The sequence below is a fragment of the Numida meleagris genome, chromosome 4, assembly GCF_002078875.1.
Source record: "Numida meleagris isolate 19003 breed g44 Domestic line chromosome 4, NumMel1.0, whole genome shotgun sequence".
NCBI classification, from domain to species: domain Eukaryota; kingdom Metazoa; phylum Chordata; class Aves; order Galliformes; family Numididae; genus Numida; species Numida meleagris.
The window spans coordinates 85,128,873-85,145,682 of NC_034412.1; the positions used below are offsets into that span (position 1 = coordinate 85,128,873).

At 37.7% G+C, this 16,810-nt stretch overlaps 1 protein-coding gene and 1 long non-coding RNA gene across 5 annotated transcripts; one reads left to right on the plus strand and one right to left on the minus strand.

Annotated features, from left to right (window-relative positions):
- On the minus strand, positions 223–6,014 carry TMEM128 (transmembrane protein 128). Its single transcript, XM_021396644.1, has 5 exons — positions 5,862–6,014; positions 5,086–5,227; positions 3,899–4,060; positions 3,064–3,172; positions 223–1,879 (listed from the first exon to the last, which is right to left on the minus strand). The coding sequence occupies exons 1-4, from the start codon at positions 5,956–5,958 to the stop codon at positions 3,073–3,075; spliced, it is 501 nt and encodes a 166-aa protein (XP_021252319.1). The 5' UTR covers positions 5,959–6,014; the 3' UTR covers positions 223–1,879; positions 3,064–3,072.
- On the plus strand, positions 5,234–16,702 carry LOC110398731. Of its 4 annotated transcripts, XR_002438580.1 has the most exons (4): positions 6,154–6,295; positions 6,611–8,915; positions 10,550–10,616; positions 16,190–16,702. It is a non-coding gene; the product is annotated as an uncharacterized LOC110398731 (long non-coding RNA). The 4 variants fall into 4 exon arrangements; XR_002438578.1 differs by lacking the exon at positions 16,190–16,702 and adding an exon at positions 5,234–5,678 and having other exon boundaries at positions 6,115–6,295; positions 6,611–14,288; XR_002438577.1 differs by lacking the exon at positions 16,190–16,702 and adding an exon at positions 5,992–6,036 and having other exon boundaries at positions 6,115–6,295; positions 6,611–14,288.

A 16,810-nucleotide genomic window follows, 5' to 3' on the forward strand; every position in this document is an offset into this window, starting at 1 on the left:
AGACTTTTGTGCAGTAAGCTTATCTCTCCACCTGGAGTTTTCAGAAGACAACAAAGTAGTCAGAGGGCAAATACCTCTACCAAGTCATACAAACTGGTATTACACACTCAATTAACCCAGCTGAGAGGTCATGAAAGACAAACACAGGCAAAACGGTGGGTTGACGGACCCAAGAACAGTGGAATCAGATGGTTAAACAACTGAGTACTGACCAACAATTGATCACTTTTATACAAAGTTTATTAGGATGTCCAGAAGAATACATTTGAAACAAACAAGTAGCAAATATTAATTCAAGAGGACAAAGCAACTTAAAGCACCCAGATCATTTATGTAGTTGATAAATAAAAATACAATGACCATCCCTGAGCAACAGTGCATTTAAATATCACAGCGAACAAAGTAACTCAATGCACATGTGTATGCAGACATAAAATTGTTGGAATTTGTTAAAAGATGAAGATTTTAAGATCTTGTAAGTAAAATTATTTTTGAAAACTCAAATATTTGTTTTGTTTTTTTTTTTAAATCAAGCTGTTAACTCTACAAGCTACTTAGTACTAGATGTATTTTATTTTGGTTTGACTGATCCTATGCAATGATACTGACAGCAACATTTTTCTTCAATGAAACAGCAGTAACTTCAGATGTCTACATTTTTCATTACTAAACATTTCACACATTGTGTTTTCAGCAATGGTGTGAATCTGAAAGTCAGAATAACAAACATAGGCTCCTCTAACTGTCCAGACTTCAAGCAACAACCACAAAGAGTAAACTTAAGCAAGTTTCAACACCCAGCTTTTATATTCTCCTATCTTCCACAAAATGTATTTAACACAATGACATATATAAAATGGTCTGGAAGCTAGATGGTGCCCAGATACTTAAGTATCACAGCCAAGGTGAACAAATTGACAATGTTATTTTATTTTCTCAGATATGTATGGTTAATGGCTTTTAATTTAATATTGACCTCTATTGCTGAGGAAGGAAAAGTGCCAATTCTATTAACAGGCACTTTTAATTCTTTAAAGTTCCTTTTTTGAATAAAAACATCCTGAATATTAAAACATCGTGCATAATCAAAATAACTTTCTTCGTGCTCTTAATTTCTTGTGTAATGTTCCTATTGTTCATCGTATTGCCGGTTACTCACAGCTTGATAACCTGCCTTTGGCTGTAGACAAATTATGTCAGTACAAGCGTAATCCATTTATTTCATTGTTGGCACTGTCAGATTATCAATGATGTAAATTTCAATCAGCTTTCTAGACCCTTACTCAGATCCACATCTTTTTTTGAATACTAACAGATTTGAAGTCAAGGGGTTAGATCAATGAAATATTTCCTTCATTATAACACACGTAACATTAACATTAACATTACACTTAACATTATAAATTTAGTAGATAAATAAATGTCTCCTCTGTTGTCATCTAGGCACAAGTTTACATGCTCAGTTTCCAAATATTAGTATTTCAGCTATCAATTTGAATGTAAAAATAACATATTAAAAACCCTAAACACTTAAATTTAAGCATCACTTATTTTCAAACCAATCAACCTGCTTTAAGCAGGAAGTTGGACTAAGTGACCTCTGGAGTCCCCAGATGGGATTTAAGACTAGGTGAATGACTAATAAGTCAGTTTTATAATGTTGTTACAAAGAAAGCATGAAATGCATTATGTTACTAAGACAAAATCTATCTTTCAATTATTCACTAATCATCTGCTTTCTTGCAGCCACTGGTTGAACCACGGTTGAAATGTCAGTTTCATTTATAAAATCAGGTAGCTTAGTAATCAGAAGTCTGGAATGCAACTTAAGCAACACCCACTTTGTAGGATAATTGTTACTTGAATTCTTCACACGAAGCTGGAAGAAAAGAAAAAATGAGTCAAATGTTATATATATATATATACAATTTATATATATAACAATTATATATATTTATTTTTTATATGTATATATATATATATGCAGACACTATAAGGCTGTATATACCACACAGGCTGTACCCTGTACTAATTTGATATTCATTAGTTGGATGATTTTACGTCATCAAGTAATAATATACTGTATAAAATAATTTGCCTGGCTATTCATAGAGAAAACCAGGATGTTTTCTATAAGATTTAGCTGTTCAGAATATCTGCAATTCACTTGTACTTCTTACTTTCTACCTCTAAGTAGAAATTAAAGCAGTATGGTTGTTTTAGTCTATTAATATGAGCAAAGCTCTAACAGATCACAATGCGCTCTTTCCCCACCTTTCTGAGGCTTAAACAGAACATTGTTAATGACAGAAGGAACAAAGGTGCATTGAAGAATTTTGTATTAGCAAATGTGACTCAAGCTCCCATAATAAATTAAAGCAGTTCTGAAGGAATCACCTCACTGGATGATACAGCTGTGATCTGGGGAACATTTCTCACTCTACTTACTGAGCTGTCTTTAATGTCTTCCTTATTAAGTTTTTTGATTTGCACAGGATTCATTTGAATAGAGTATCAACAGAAAACTGAAAAGCCCTTTTCAACATGATGGTTGTTGAGAAAGAATTTTTCAAGTCAAGAAATTATCTGGTTGTGCCTTAAAAACGTTGTTCTTTAGGAAGACCCAAGAACCAGACTGTTCACCACAAAAATCAAAGCAGCATACTCAGCGATAAAGACAACACAAAGAATCTGAGTTTAAAAAGAGAGGGAGAGAAGCATTTAGAAGCTTCTCCCCTTTACTATCATGTCAAGCAAATTCCCTAACAAGTTTTCCCAGACTGGACAGAAGCTGCAAGTATTTGGCCCATACGCCCCCAAATCATCCACTTTCACTCATCTCTTCTTTTTACTGTCTAAGACAGAATCTTTCAGAATAAGAAAAGGGTATTCTTCCCTTAAAGATACTTGCATATGCTCAGGTAACTCCATTTGCCACAAAATTTTAACATTCTAAAGCTGTACATAAAACGTAAAGAAAGAATCCTTAAATGGTTTGTATAACAAAGCAACTCATGCAACAAGCTAAATACTTCTGTGTGCTTAAACAACTCAATTATTTACCTGAATGACTTATCCTAGGAGGGACACAAGCATCACAACACCCATAAACTGAATGAACAACAATACAGGTGTGATAAACGACCAGACTGGCCATAAGGCAATGTTGAAACTGGGAATAAAAGAAGAAAGCTTTAGATAAGTTCAACTGTCATGTTGTAGAAATGCCAGGCACAGAAGTAAATCACAGCACAAGAAGAAATGAAATTCAAACAACTTAACCTGAAAAATACTTATTTCTTTACAACTTCAAAGTTAAAAAAAAAAAAGGCAAAAAAAGCACACACTTATAAAATTGATAGTTTAGTTTACTGCTTATTTACTGACATCTCATCCTGTAACTTCAGTAACTCCTGCAGATTTGTTTTATGCTAAATAAAGCCACTTAGACCCATCAAGAGTGAAGATGCACAGAAATTATGAAAGTAAAAGCTATAAGAAATATTCTTGATTTTTCCATGGGCAAGCACAATATCTGAGGAACAAAAAAGACTTAATTTATACTTATAGTCAAGTGGATTTGAAAATGAATTAAGAGAAGGGGACAGCAAGGAAATTTATTTTACAAATGATTTACAAGGATTATGGATCTGACTAATTCTAAACTTTCTTCATTCAGAAAAGATCCTGTATATCTAAAGTTAAGCTTTTTAATAACAGCTTCAACTGCTACAAATTTTGCCTTGTGAATGAATGCTTAAAACAGAAGAAATCATGCTATACTATCACCAATACAATCAGCAGTCAGAGAAATGATACTTCTGAAAAAATGAGCCCACTAATAACAGTTTGAACAGCATAGTTTAGCAGAAGTCTGTATTCATGTGTTTCAACTTACCAAATTGCTGCTGCAATAAAAGTGACAGTTGTGACAGGTATCAGTACAGGATACTGAACATCGTAGTCCTCAATTCCACGATACCACTCAAGATATACTATGCAGTAAAAGGCAACAGATAAACACGCAGCCAACAAACAGCTGCCAGAGGCAAACCACCAACTGTAGTAGAGGGGAAAAACATGTTAAGTATAGTAACATTTCTGTTCACGTATTACTCGTCATTCTATTCCAGAAAAAGAACAGGCAATACCTGTTAAATTTACAGATCAGCCTAAAACTGCTCAAATGTTTTCCTTAAATTTCTTCTACAAAACACTTGCATAACTACTAGAGTTTAATTTCACAATACATCACTCCTGTTCAAAAAGCACCTCCAGGTGAAGCTATCCGAAAATATTTAACATCCATCAACCCCACTGAGAATTAACTTCAGGAAAAAGATATAATTCTGAGGAATACTTTCTATTCTACTTCACAGCAATTATTCCTCTTTTTCTGGTCTACTCAATAGATATCTAGAGAACAAGAGGAAAAAAAAACCTTTCTTCTGATGTTTAGAGATTAATTTCAGCTTTCTTTTTTTAATTAAAATCAAAACCCCAACACTTTCAACAAAATAGGCAGTGTTTTTTTTGTATTTAAGCATAAATTTGAAGGTACCATAGTAAAATATACTGTTACTAGAACACATTTTACATGTACACAAGTGGTTCAGTCAAGCCTGAAAAAAAAAAAAAAAAGGATTCAGGTGTTCATCTGTTCTCATCTGTTCCAGTCCCCATGTTCAAGCATGGCCACCCATAGCTGGTTGCCCAGGATTATACCCAGGCGGCTTTTCTGCAATATTTCCAAGGACAGAGACTTCACAGCCTTTCTGGGCAGCCTGTTCCAGTGCACAATAAAGAAGTGTTTTCCTGATGCTCAGATGGAACCTCTTCATTTCAATTTGGGGCATCACTGAAAAGTATTTGGCTCCATCTTCTTTGCACCCTGCCTTCAGGTATTTGTTCCCCCCCTCCTCTCCTTCTACTCGCCAGGCTGAACAGTCCCAGCTCTCTCCGCTCCTACTGTAGATCTTGTTCATCCAAGATTCAAAATGCAAAGTTTAGATGTAACAATCTGAATGTAATTCTAAGATGAAAACACAACTTTTCTTCGTAAGAAATCTTTGTAAGCCATCTTACCTATCTCCTTGAATTGTTTCTTTAACAGATTTAAAAAAATCAAAGTAATATGTCACAGCAATAGAAGCCAAAATCCAGAATGCAGAATGAATGTTGAGTCTGGGAGAGGGCTTCTTTTTCTTCTCTACAGCTGTAGTCTCTTCTGTAAACATAAACGTAATGATACTACCAAAGTCAATCATTAAGTGCATTGTCATTATAGAATCACAGAATCCTTAGAGATGGAAGGGACCTTCAAAAGTCATCTAGTCCAACTCCCCCGCAGTGAACAGGGACATGCACAGCTAAATCAGGCTGCCCATTTAGCTGGGCAAAAGCAATGGAACAGAGGTACCTGTTGAGGTACAGGTGTACGTGGTGTTTCATACACTGCACTTATCGTTACAGGTGGTTTGTGTGCCTTCAGCAGCCTCACGCACACTAGCCCTGCACCCGCCGGGAGCACTGCCACCGGCTGAGCGTCCTACAGGCGCTCAGACCTCTGCTGGGAGCACTTCAGCACCGTCACCGTCAGCAGCTCTGCGGACACACCGGCAGCACCTCTATCTTACAGCCGAGGGCAAGCAGGAGGGCAGGGCTACCAGGCCGTGGGGGTGAGGTTCCAGGCGCTCCCGAACATCCCCGAGCGCGCCCGACCTCTCCCCCTGCTCCAGCAAGAGCCGCACAGCACAGCACCCACATCCCCAGCCCCTCCTGGCGCTGCCAGTGCCGCTCCACCACCCCCCATCCGCGGTCCTCCCGCCGGGGGCGGGCGCGGATTTCCCGGCACCACCCACCGGCTGTCCTGCCACCCCGGAACAGTGGCTGCAGCAACGCACTTGGGGGCTCTGCTCCTTGCCGCAAATGGCGCCTGAGCCTGGGGAGAGGCTCCATCTTGGGCCGCTCCGGCAGTGACGCGGGCGGGGCGGGGAGGGCGGAAGGGCGGCACCCTCAACGCGTGGAGCCGCTGCGGTGGGCATAACCTGCGGTGTGTGCGGGGCGTCGCGGTTAGCTGGTTACTCACTGGTTCAATGGCTGTTCCTTCTCCAGAGGGGGTGATGCACCGTGCTTCGCCTCGTAGAGCCAACCCTTTCAGCTGTGTAAGCCCACCAGACTGAGCGGTGGCTCAGTACGGTTCTGCACCCAGGAGGATCCGCCATGCAGTATTATCAGGAACATACCTAGCTCTGCGTACCAGTTCTGGGTATAGCTTCTTGCCTGTTTCACCCAGGTGATTGCCTTCTTGGATTCGTAAATTAATGCTCATTTGATAAAATAAGACTTTGTATTATTCATCCCTAAAGAAAAGTGATGAAAATTTGTCTCATGAGTGTGGCTGTAGCAAATATTGACTCTGATAATGGTCTGGCAATATATTACAAATTAATCGCGTTGTGAATGATGCCGATTTTCACTGAAAATGGCAAACAGTGCTATGTAAATCCAAGTGGAGAAATGAGACTTATTTTTTACCTATTTTGATAAAATAAGAAAAATAGGCAGAGGTTGGGTAGCATATAAATATTTTACTGTTCATATTTTGCAGACCATGTGGAACTGGGATCCTGCAGTCTGGAGAAGGGGAAGGCTTGGGGGAGCCCTTATTGCGCTGTACTACTGTCTGAAAGGAGGTTGTGGTGAGATGGGGATTGGTATCTTTTCCCAGGTGACAGCGATAGGATGAAGAGAAAATGACTTTGTGTTGTGGCAGGGGAGGTTCAGGCTGGATATTTGTAAAAATCTCTTCTCCAGAAGACTGGTGAGGCACTGCAAAGGGCTGCCCAAGGAGATGGTGGAGTCACGGTCCCTGGAGGTGTTCAAGAAATGTGTAGATGTGGCACTGAGGGACATGGATTAGAGGGCATGGTGGGGAGGGGCTGATGGCTGGACTAGGTGATCTTAGAGGTCTTTTCGAGCCTTAATCGTTCTGATTTAGGTAGCACAGGACTCAAATAAAAAGCTCGGAGAGCTATTCCATAAAGGCTGAGATCCTTATGAAATACACTGAAGAAAAAATAATTTTAGTATATGTTCTAATTAACAAAAGCAGATTTACTGTCCTTCTAGCTGTATATAAATTGAAATTCAGAACGTAAATGTTTCATTCTCTGATTTTACTTTCCCTTTTAGAAGGTAAACGGTATTTTGCATGAAATCGGTGAGTATGAAAAATAAGTTTTCACAATACCACATGCATTCTTCAGCATAAATGTTTTGCAGATATTTTCTCTGTAGTTTCATGTTCAGAAAACAGGAAAAGCAAGAAGAATGCAGTGATTAATAATTGTCTGTTTTATTGGTAAAGCTTAAAAAGTTCAGGACATTATAAGGGTAGAAATTAACATTAGGATACAAGCAAGTCATGCTCTGATCTGCACAGAGTACTATTCTTAAGCACTTCTAAACTTCTTGGTTAACTAATGACCTTATCAGATACCTTCTGAAGTGGAAAAAAAAAGTGGAAGAAATCTTTAAGAAATAATAGGTCTTCTGCAGATATAGCCTAATTCAGTACAGTGCTAGAGCAGCTTTACAACTCAGTAGACTTGCACTGATGTAAGTCATGTAATGATAACCCTAGAAGTAGTTATGACCAAGTTTTTCAATACATTAACAATTTTTCTTATATTTGGTTTGAGTTGTAGGTGCTGAAGCAACAGTGAATTTGGCTTAATCTGCGCATTTTGTAACTGGAAGAAAAATAACACTTCCTCTTCATTTGTGTGAATCCTCAGGTGGAGTAGCATGTCTCTACTAGCTCATCAGCATGTACTTGTCTTCTGGGTGTTCTACGTCCTGCCCAGAGTAAGAGTGAAGCAAGGCACAGGAGTGATGATTAGGGACTTGGGGGCAATAATTGCAGTGTTAAAGGAAATTAGGCTTCATTACTTACACTGATCTAGGTGTACATTTAACAGATGCAAGGTCCTGCACGTGTATTGACGTAATAGATCCTAGGCTCTACCTACAGGGGCATTACTAGTAGATATAGAGTTGTAATCATCCCACTCAGTGCTTGTCAGTCTGCACCTGGAGTCCAGTTGTGGTTTCCCAGTTCAATAAAGATGTGGGCAGACTGGAGAGGGTCCAGAGGAGGGCCATGAAGACGATCAAAGGGCTGGAACACCTGGCCGTGTGGAAAGGCTGAAAGAGTTAGGTCTTTTCAATCTGGAGAAGTAAAGGCTTAGGGGGAACTTCATCATGGTATTTCAGTACTTAAAGGGTGGCTACAGAGAGGATGGAGGCACTTCCTTCACAAAGGGGTAACATGCGTAAAGCAAGGGGCACTGGGTACAAGCTGCACTGGGAGAGGCTTTGTCTTGATATAAGACAGGTTGTTTTTTTTTTAATGATAACAATCAGTCACTGAAACAACCTCCCCAGGGACATGGTGGAGTTCCCATCATTGGAGACTTTCAAGATGCAGTTGTGCAAGATGCTGGATAATCTCACCTAGGCTCCCTTTTCCCACAGAGGATTGAACCTGATGATCTTTCGAGGTCCCTTCCATCCTAGGTTGTTCTATGATTCTATTCGCCATTCAGCCTGGCATGCAGATGTACTGCATTGTATCATCTACCAGGAGATGTTATCTCTTAAGCCAAGGGGCTGCTAACAGTGATTCACACAGTATATTTTCCTAAATGTCCTATCATCTGTTTTATAGAGGTTTCTCATGTTGAATGATGCAAGGGTTCTGATTATTCTTTATTACTTTGCATTGACTTTTGAGTAAATTCAGTGTAAAAAAAAAAAATGCATTTTTAAAAATTTATTTATTTGCTTACCTCATTTGCTGCAGAACATGTCTTACATGAGGGTTGACCACATCATGGACCTTAATGACTATGGTGATTATTTTTTGTTTAGTTCAGTTGACTGTTTTGAAGTTAACAGCTTGTAGGAGCCTCTGATCTCAGCTTTCTTAGCAATGAAATAGAGGTTTCTTTGTTTTACTTCCTTTGAGTGAAATGATTACCTCAGCCTTCGCTTTCATGCTGGTAACTTGAATATGAAACAAAGGAAATCATGCACTCTCTTTGCTAAAGCTATTCATAGGAAATATCTTTGATTTAAATGTAGTAATTAAATAAATATGTATGCTTGAAAAGGTTAAGATCTGTTAGTATTGTTAAACTGAAGACTCCTGTTTACCTACAGAGTAGGCATTGTGCAAAGAGCTGAAATAAGAGCTTCCCTTCCCTGACTCACTTTTGACCTTAACCTAGACCACTCATGTTCAGTGTTTGTAGAGCCAAGATGTTTTCTGTGGTCTTTTCACAGAGCTTCTCTGATTCAGTCATTATTAATCTGTTAAAGGATAATGATGAGGAGCTGATCTGAGGCTGCTACAAAATCAACAACATAATCAACAAAGCATCCAAACTGTGGGCATGTTATGGAAAATTAGCTCTTTCAAGTAAAAGTTTCAGAAAACTGCATCCTACGCCTTTTTTTCTTTTAAATAAAAAAATGCTTTGTAAGTTATTTCAGTGTTTTTAAACATTCAAGTTTTTGCAGCTATAAATGAAAACTGAATTTTCCAGTCTTGCATACATTTAAATTTGTTTTTTCGGTGTTCACTTGAGTATTTCCCATTTACTGACGTTTAAATGTTGATTTACAAGTAACTCTTAATACAGAAGTGTTATCCTTTTCCTTGTCTAGCTTCATCTGTATTTCAGAATTAGATTTCCCATTTGACTTTTAAAAAGTTAAATTTGTTTCCTAGTATTCTAGCAAATATTTGTAAATTTTTCCCCATTACAAAAGTTCGTAGCTATATGAGCCTGAATGCTGTTTGTTCACGAGAGGCTTGCCTGGCATTGTCTTCATTACTTATCTAGGTACAGCATTTTTAGTTGAAGGAGGTTGGCTATAGTGTAGGTGTATTCTGCATTTGGAGGAATTGTTCAGTTTGGTACAATGGAAAAAATATCACCAAAGGACTGAAAGCGCATGGTGTTATAACTTAATACAAACACGAAAAACAACCAAAGGTTAAAACTTAATCTGATCTGAATGTTGTACATGTACAAACTATCAAACTAAAGTTGAGTATTAAATGTCAGTGCAGCCTTAAACTAACCCTTAAGGGAGGAAACAGTAGACATAAGTGTGTTTGATGCAAAGAATGCACTACCAATAACCATGCAAACATTTGAACTTTATGAAGGAAACAAAGGCAGAAAAGATAAAGGCAGTTAAAAATGGGAAGTAGGCATCTAAGAGAAATGAAAAAGAACCACATAACGTGATATGATTTATCTGTCTTATTCTTCATCTTGAAAGTTGTCAGTGCAAAATACAAAAAAGTGGCTGGTCCAGGACATCACTTTAATCTGAAATGTCTCTTTGATGAAAGACTATTTCAACACCTTCGATTATCCTGTTTAAAAATCTTAGGTAGCTTCAGTGTTTGACTCTTGCCTTGTGCTATAATCGGTATCAAGAATATATAATAAGACAGCTTTGTTCATTCCAGATTGAATTTTCAAATGTGTAAAAAGAGGCATGAAATAAATCTGGACAAACCATTCTCCTGGAAGCTGGTAAGTAAATCTTCCTACTCTGTCTCCTAAATCATTTCTTGAATTTAGTTTCACTTAACTATACTTACTTTCTTAGGGAGTATAATGGCTCTCAAAATGTTTTCCCAAGACTACAGTTTAAAGATACAAAGCATTTGGCAGCAGTGCTCCCGCTATAATTGTTCTTGACTACTCAGTCCCCAGTAGTGGTATATAATACCTCTCAGTTTGAGGATTTGATCTGGTTTTAAAAGCCTTAAAAAAAAAAAAAAAAAAAAAGGCAGGGGGATGGCAAAGATGCAAAAGGAAATGGCCAGATGTGAGAGGGTGGGAAAGGGAACACGTGTGAATTACTGAAACTGATGTCCTCACTGAGGAAAATGCCTGTGCAGCCATGCATGTTTGTAACACTATGACAAGAATTGCATACTTACTGCACTTAGGAACATCCTAAGGTTTTTTTGGTTTTTTTTTTTTTGGAATAATCAAGGCAGGTCTAATTTACATAGGAAAGACTGTGTATCAGTTGTATTGAGTATTCCAGTTTGTTATTCACAGAACTTTTTGCACTATTTAGGCTTGACATGGCTTACTCTAGGAGTATTGCTTTATTTAGACTTGACACTTTATAGAGGTTAGCATTTTTTTGAGGCTGCTGGTAGCATATTATCTATTTTTCAGACCTAGCCTAGTGCCCTCACTGCCGGTGGCAATGAAACAAAGTTGCTTAGGCATGTGGGCATCACTGCTACAAGATTGCAAAGTACAGAAAAATTTCATTCCATGTACAGTATAGAACTTCTCATTGATGAATATAGCTTGGAATTCAGCCCATGCTCTTTGTGAAAGTTTTTCTGAGGAGTCCTGCAAAAGTAAACATGAAACAAAGTTCTTACAAATTTCATTCAGGTACCTAAATAGGTGTTTTTTGTTCGTTTGTCCTTCATAGTCCATTACTACTTACTTCTTCTGTAAGATCAATTTTTATATATTGATTTGGTAACCTGATTGGACAGTTGGGTTAGAGGGAGCCAACAGAATGCTATACTGACAAAGTGAGAAAAGGAGAAAGAAAGATCTTTGTTAGTATGAGAACTAAATTCAGCAATATCTCAATTTGAAGTTCTAGCTGGAAGATGTTGGTGCAATTCCTGGTACTACTATGACAAATCTGCTTAATATTAACAGGTTCTTAAAAGCATACAACTTAGACAGAGTTAATATTTTTTTCTTCTCATAGAGAACTTGTCCAGTGCTAATGCTTAGCTTTCACAAGAAAGCTGAATTTTCAAACATAGGGCAGGGGAGTGAGAGTGAGAAAGGAAGAGGAAACAGATTTCATGGTATAGAATAGGGAAATTGTAGGAACAAAGAGTCCATAAAAATATAGTAAATGGTAGAGTGGATAGATGGAAAAAAGAATCAATAAAAACCTGTATGCGTAAGAAATGTCTGTAAATTCAGTAAAAGTTTTTACATTAGCAAATGATTTAGAAGTCCAAGGCAAAAATGCTGGTACAATATATTGACTTTAGCCAGTGAAGCGCTTGCTTTAATCATGTTTAAAAAAAACAAAAAACAAAAAAACAATAAAAGTCTAGGAGAGAATTCTGGCCCTGTCTCACCCACAAAAAACATCAGCTTTTGTCATGCATGGGTACTGTATAGTGTCAACAGCTGAATATTCCTTCTTGAATTCTTTCTCATCATCAAGAATCAAAGGCCATCAGAAAGGCAGAAAATCAAGCACATAAAAGTGCACTTCATGCTTCCTATTTATGACTCAGTGTCTGAATCTTAAGAGTTCGTTACATGGCTATTGCAAAGAACACATCAAAGGAGTAAAACTCACATATCTTGAACCATTTACAATGCAGGCAAGTTTCTGGTGTTATTTTTCATTGTTTGTCATCTAAATGAGATGTAGTGATTTCACTGCTTTCATGTGGATCAAGTGCCTCATGCATTTTAGTGGAAAGAGGAGACTGTTAGGCTGGAGTTCTGATATCCAGTAGGAGAAAGAAGTGTTAAAATATAAAAGCAAAAAATGAAATGTTGAGGCTTAAGTGTAGATTTACTCTGATTGTTCAGAAGAGGGAAACCAATACTGAAAGATGGACCAATGAAATGGTTATTTACAGAATAATTTGTAGTGGTATTCTGAGTTCTTGATAAAAATTTTTTTAATTTGTTTTAATTGGCTAAAAGAGAACATGAGATGCAAGTTTCCTTGTATTTCTTGCTGGTCACGTTAGTCTGCTCGTCCTATCAGATACCAATGCACATGCATTCTCTTCTCTTTGTATTCATGCTGCCTTAGAGCAATATCTCAGTATGTTTTAAAGCACCTTCTTTCTAATAGAACAAATGCATGCGAGAGCTGAGATTGATTTTGTAATCAGGCCTCACTTAGGATTTCAGTGCTGTTTAGTAGTAATGCATTCCACCTGATTAGCGGGTAGGCATACAGAGACACAATTTCTGTTATCGTTTCTTTCAAGTCATTTCAGGAACTGTAAAACAAATTCTGTACAAAGTCAGTTGTTTTGCTTCTGATGTAAACTCAGAGTGGGAGTATCGAGGGAAGTTTCTATATAAAATCTCAAATCAGAAGATCAAAGTATACAATCTGTTTGAAGAAATGGCAGTTCCACATCATCTAGAATAAATTGGAGAGAGAAATGAAAAAAAAAATGTTCTTTGAGTTGCTTCAGCCTGTGAGAATGTAAAAGCGTGAGAATACAGGTGCAAAAGGAATTGTATCTCATCAAATGCAAGAACAGTTACCACTGAAACTTCCTCTGTTCCAAGTGAAATTTAGTATTAAATATAAAATAACACTTCCTGAAAAAGAACTAATGGGGAACACAATATGCTGCTTTTCTTGGCTGACAGAGCAGAAAAGAACCTTAAAGGGCTTATTCTTGTTGTGGTTTTTGTTTTTTTTTCCTTGAAAGCTAAACCAGGAGAAGAAAGGGATTAATGTTGAATATATTGATTCAGGTATCTTGTGACCAGTGAATACAGCCCAATGTATAGAACAGTATACCTTTTTTTGCTTATCTTGCGCAAAAAGTTTAATATTTGCTCTCTTATTTCCTTAATAAGGGTGAGCTTTACAGCTTTAAAAGTTTCCAAATGAAGTAATGTATTGGGACTCCGTATTGTGTAGTCATTAGTTATAACCAGTACTCACGTTGGACTCTGACTGCACTGTGCTGATGCAGTCAGATTAGAGTACCGGGTGGGAGGATCTTTTTTCAGTGGGAGAAAGGAGAATGAACTACTCTAATGCACCCATACGGTGGAGTGCTGAGTACAACAAACAAGTAACCATCCTTTGAAGCTTTCTTGTTTCCAGTGATTAAAATCCCTGCTTAAATTCTGATGCTATACTTACCAAGAAGGCCACCGACTTTAAACAATTATTTTCTAATCTACAATACTTCCATCTTTCTCACTCATCCAAAGACATTCCATTTCCAACACAACATTTTAGAAAGGACAATTCTAGCGATAAGGCATGCTTTCTTATGGAGACACACTATGCTGTTTAGAAAATCAACAAACAGAACAGTCTTAAACAATTTGTAATGCTATGTTACTGCTATCTGATGGTTTCTCATCAATTTATTGTGACTGCTAAGGTTACCAATTGACTGCTAAACATATAATTTGTGGAGGAGAAAGTTTTTTTTTAAAAAAAAAAAAAAGCTACAAGAGATGAATACAGTAGTTTAGTAGTTGAAGTTCTCCGTGGCATCACAAACCCAGTACACTGGTTTGTTGTTAAAAGAAACTTGAGTACCACAGCTCTTCTGTCAGGTAAAAGGTTAAAATAAAAGGCCGCTTACTTTACTGTCATGATGTTCTTTAACATATTCTGTACTTTTCATATATTTTAAACAGGAGTTCAGTAGTGTACTTGATGAATGCACCCACAACTTTCCTGTCCATGCAAAACCATAATAATTGACTTTGCTGCTAAGAAACTAGGTAAAGATGATGAGCTTTCTGGTTCATGAAGTGTCAGTTACCAACTGTATCAAAATGTTAGTTGTAGGTCGTGTCACCTAAAGTTCCATGGGCATCAAACTTTGTATCGATGGCAACAGCATGCTGCAGTTGACCTGGATAGTCAAAGATAGAGCACAGTGGAAGGACAGCAGTTGTGATCAGCACACAATAAGGCTGGTGAGGCACCTGGAACATGTTGCCCAGAAATGTGGTGGAAGCCCCTGGAGATGTTTAAGGCCAGGCTGGATGGGGCTTTGAACAACCTGATCTAGCTGCAGGTGTCCCTGCTCATTGCAGAGGAGTTGGACTAGATGGCCTTTAAAGGTCCCTTCCAACTCTAAGGCTTCTATGATTTTATGAAGCACGTGCATGTATAGATGGCTGTCAGGCTTGTCATTCTTTCTTGAAGGTGAAAGACCCCAGTCACTCAAAAGGTTTAAGAGCTGTTCAATAAAATTAATCATCTGACCCAGAAACTGGAATCAGATAATGCTTCATGAACATATTAGTTAAACTCCAAGCAGCAAGTTTCCAAATTAGCACTGTGGGTTGTACCCTGCTGCACTATTATACTGCCTGGAATAATCCTTTTAAAATAACACATGCTGTCTGAATGCAATCAGAGATCTCCACATAAGCTTATACTGTTGCCCCCATGGATTTGCTAAACCCTTCATGGAAGAACAAAAGAGCATCCAAGGCATGTAACTTCCTTGCAACAGACTCATGGGATTAAAAAACAAACACAAAAACAGTAAATCTCTTGATTAACCATTTCTGAGATAAAAGTAGGAAGGTCTTAACTATTTTTCTGTCTTCAGGAAATATTCTGAATGGTCTGCAAGGGAGTATGCCTCTCTCTGAAATGATGACCACTCAACTATTATAAAGAGGGTAGTTTCAGTGGGATAGAGATCTTGTTATCTGCAAGCAGTAAACTGAATTTGGAATCTGTTTTAAGTGGAAAAGCCAAGTTCAGACCTCTGAGGAATCTATTGTCTAATGGAAAAATATAATTTCCTTTTTTATTATTATTTTAATGAAGAGCTGCATGTCAGTAATGTTACTATGTGTGGACTTAAGTAGCATTTGAAGTGATCCATAATTAGAGGCATGGACTCCTCTAGCATACTGTAGTACTTCCAGCAATATTCAGAAAGAAAAGCATACAAACTCACAATGCCTATTCTTCCTCCCTCCCCTTCTTTCTGCCAACAGATGAGGAAAGGTAATATCGCTATAATTATGTATATGAAGAAATACTAATGTGATCAAAACAGGATCGCAATAAACTCCCACTAGTGACCATCAATGAGGAGGCATTAGTTTCCTCCATGTCTGCCAAAAAATTAGATTAAAAAATAGCTTGTGCTGCTTTGCCCTTTGTAGGGAGAGAAGAATCAGATGCAAAAGTCAAATTTACAATCCTGCACAGGCAATACTAATGCAACCACGCCAGTGCCCAGTGGAAGTCAGGCATTTCAACCATTAGGAACCACAAGTTATTGTAGGAAAACAGGCAAGCCATGCTCAGCTGCTGTGTAGTGTCATTCTGATATGATATTCCCTAATTTCAGTTTTAAACCAAGGTGTAGTGCTTCTGAACATTTAGCCTGCTGCTTTGCTTCATTCAGAGGAAGGTGTAGTGATCACTGAAGGAAACGCTGAACATCAGACACTAGCACTCTGCAGTGACAGAGGGTGGGAAAGGAGAGTGAAGGTACTGCAAAGAATGGGCAGCCACAACTGGAGCAGCAGTTGAGTGCTGGTGGTATCACAAGAACCTAGGATATAATCAGCAAAGTACAGCAAACGTCTGTACTTTTATACAAATGTATGTCATTTGTATATGCTTATCAAATATTTGTTATGGTCAACAACATGGTCAACATTGTCACCATCATATGGTCAACATCTGTGTGGTCATCAAAACAACTTTTTATCTTTGGAAAATAAAAAGTAAGAAAATGGCGTAACTTGGAATGAATTTCAAGCAAAAATTAAAGTCTCTAACAATTACTCTAACCAAACTACTTAATATCTCTATGTAACATTAATATTTGTTGTAAAATAAACAGTGAAAAGATTAATGGGAGTGTATTCATTTTATTTTTATGTCCTTGCCTATATTAAAAAAAAAGGGAAAAAAACATAAGCTTTTGAAATGCATTGAAAGAACTTCTCACAGTTTTCCCAGG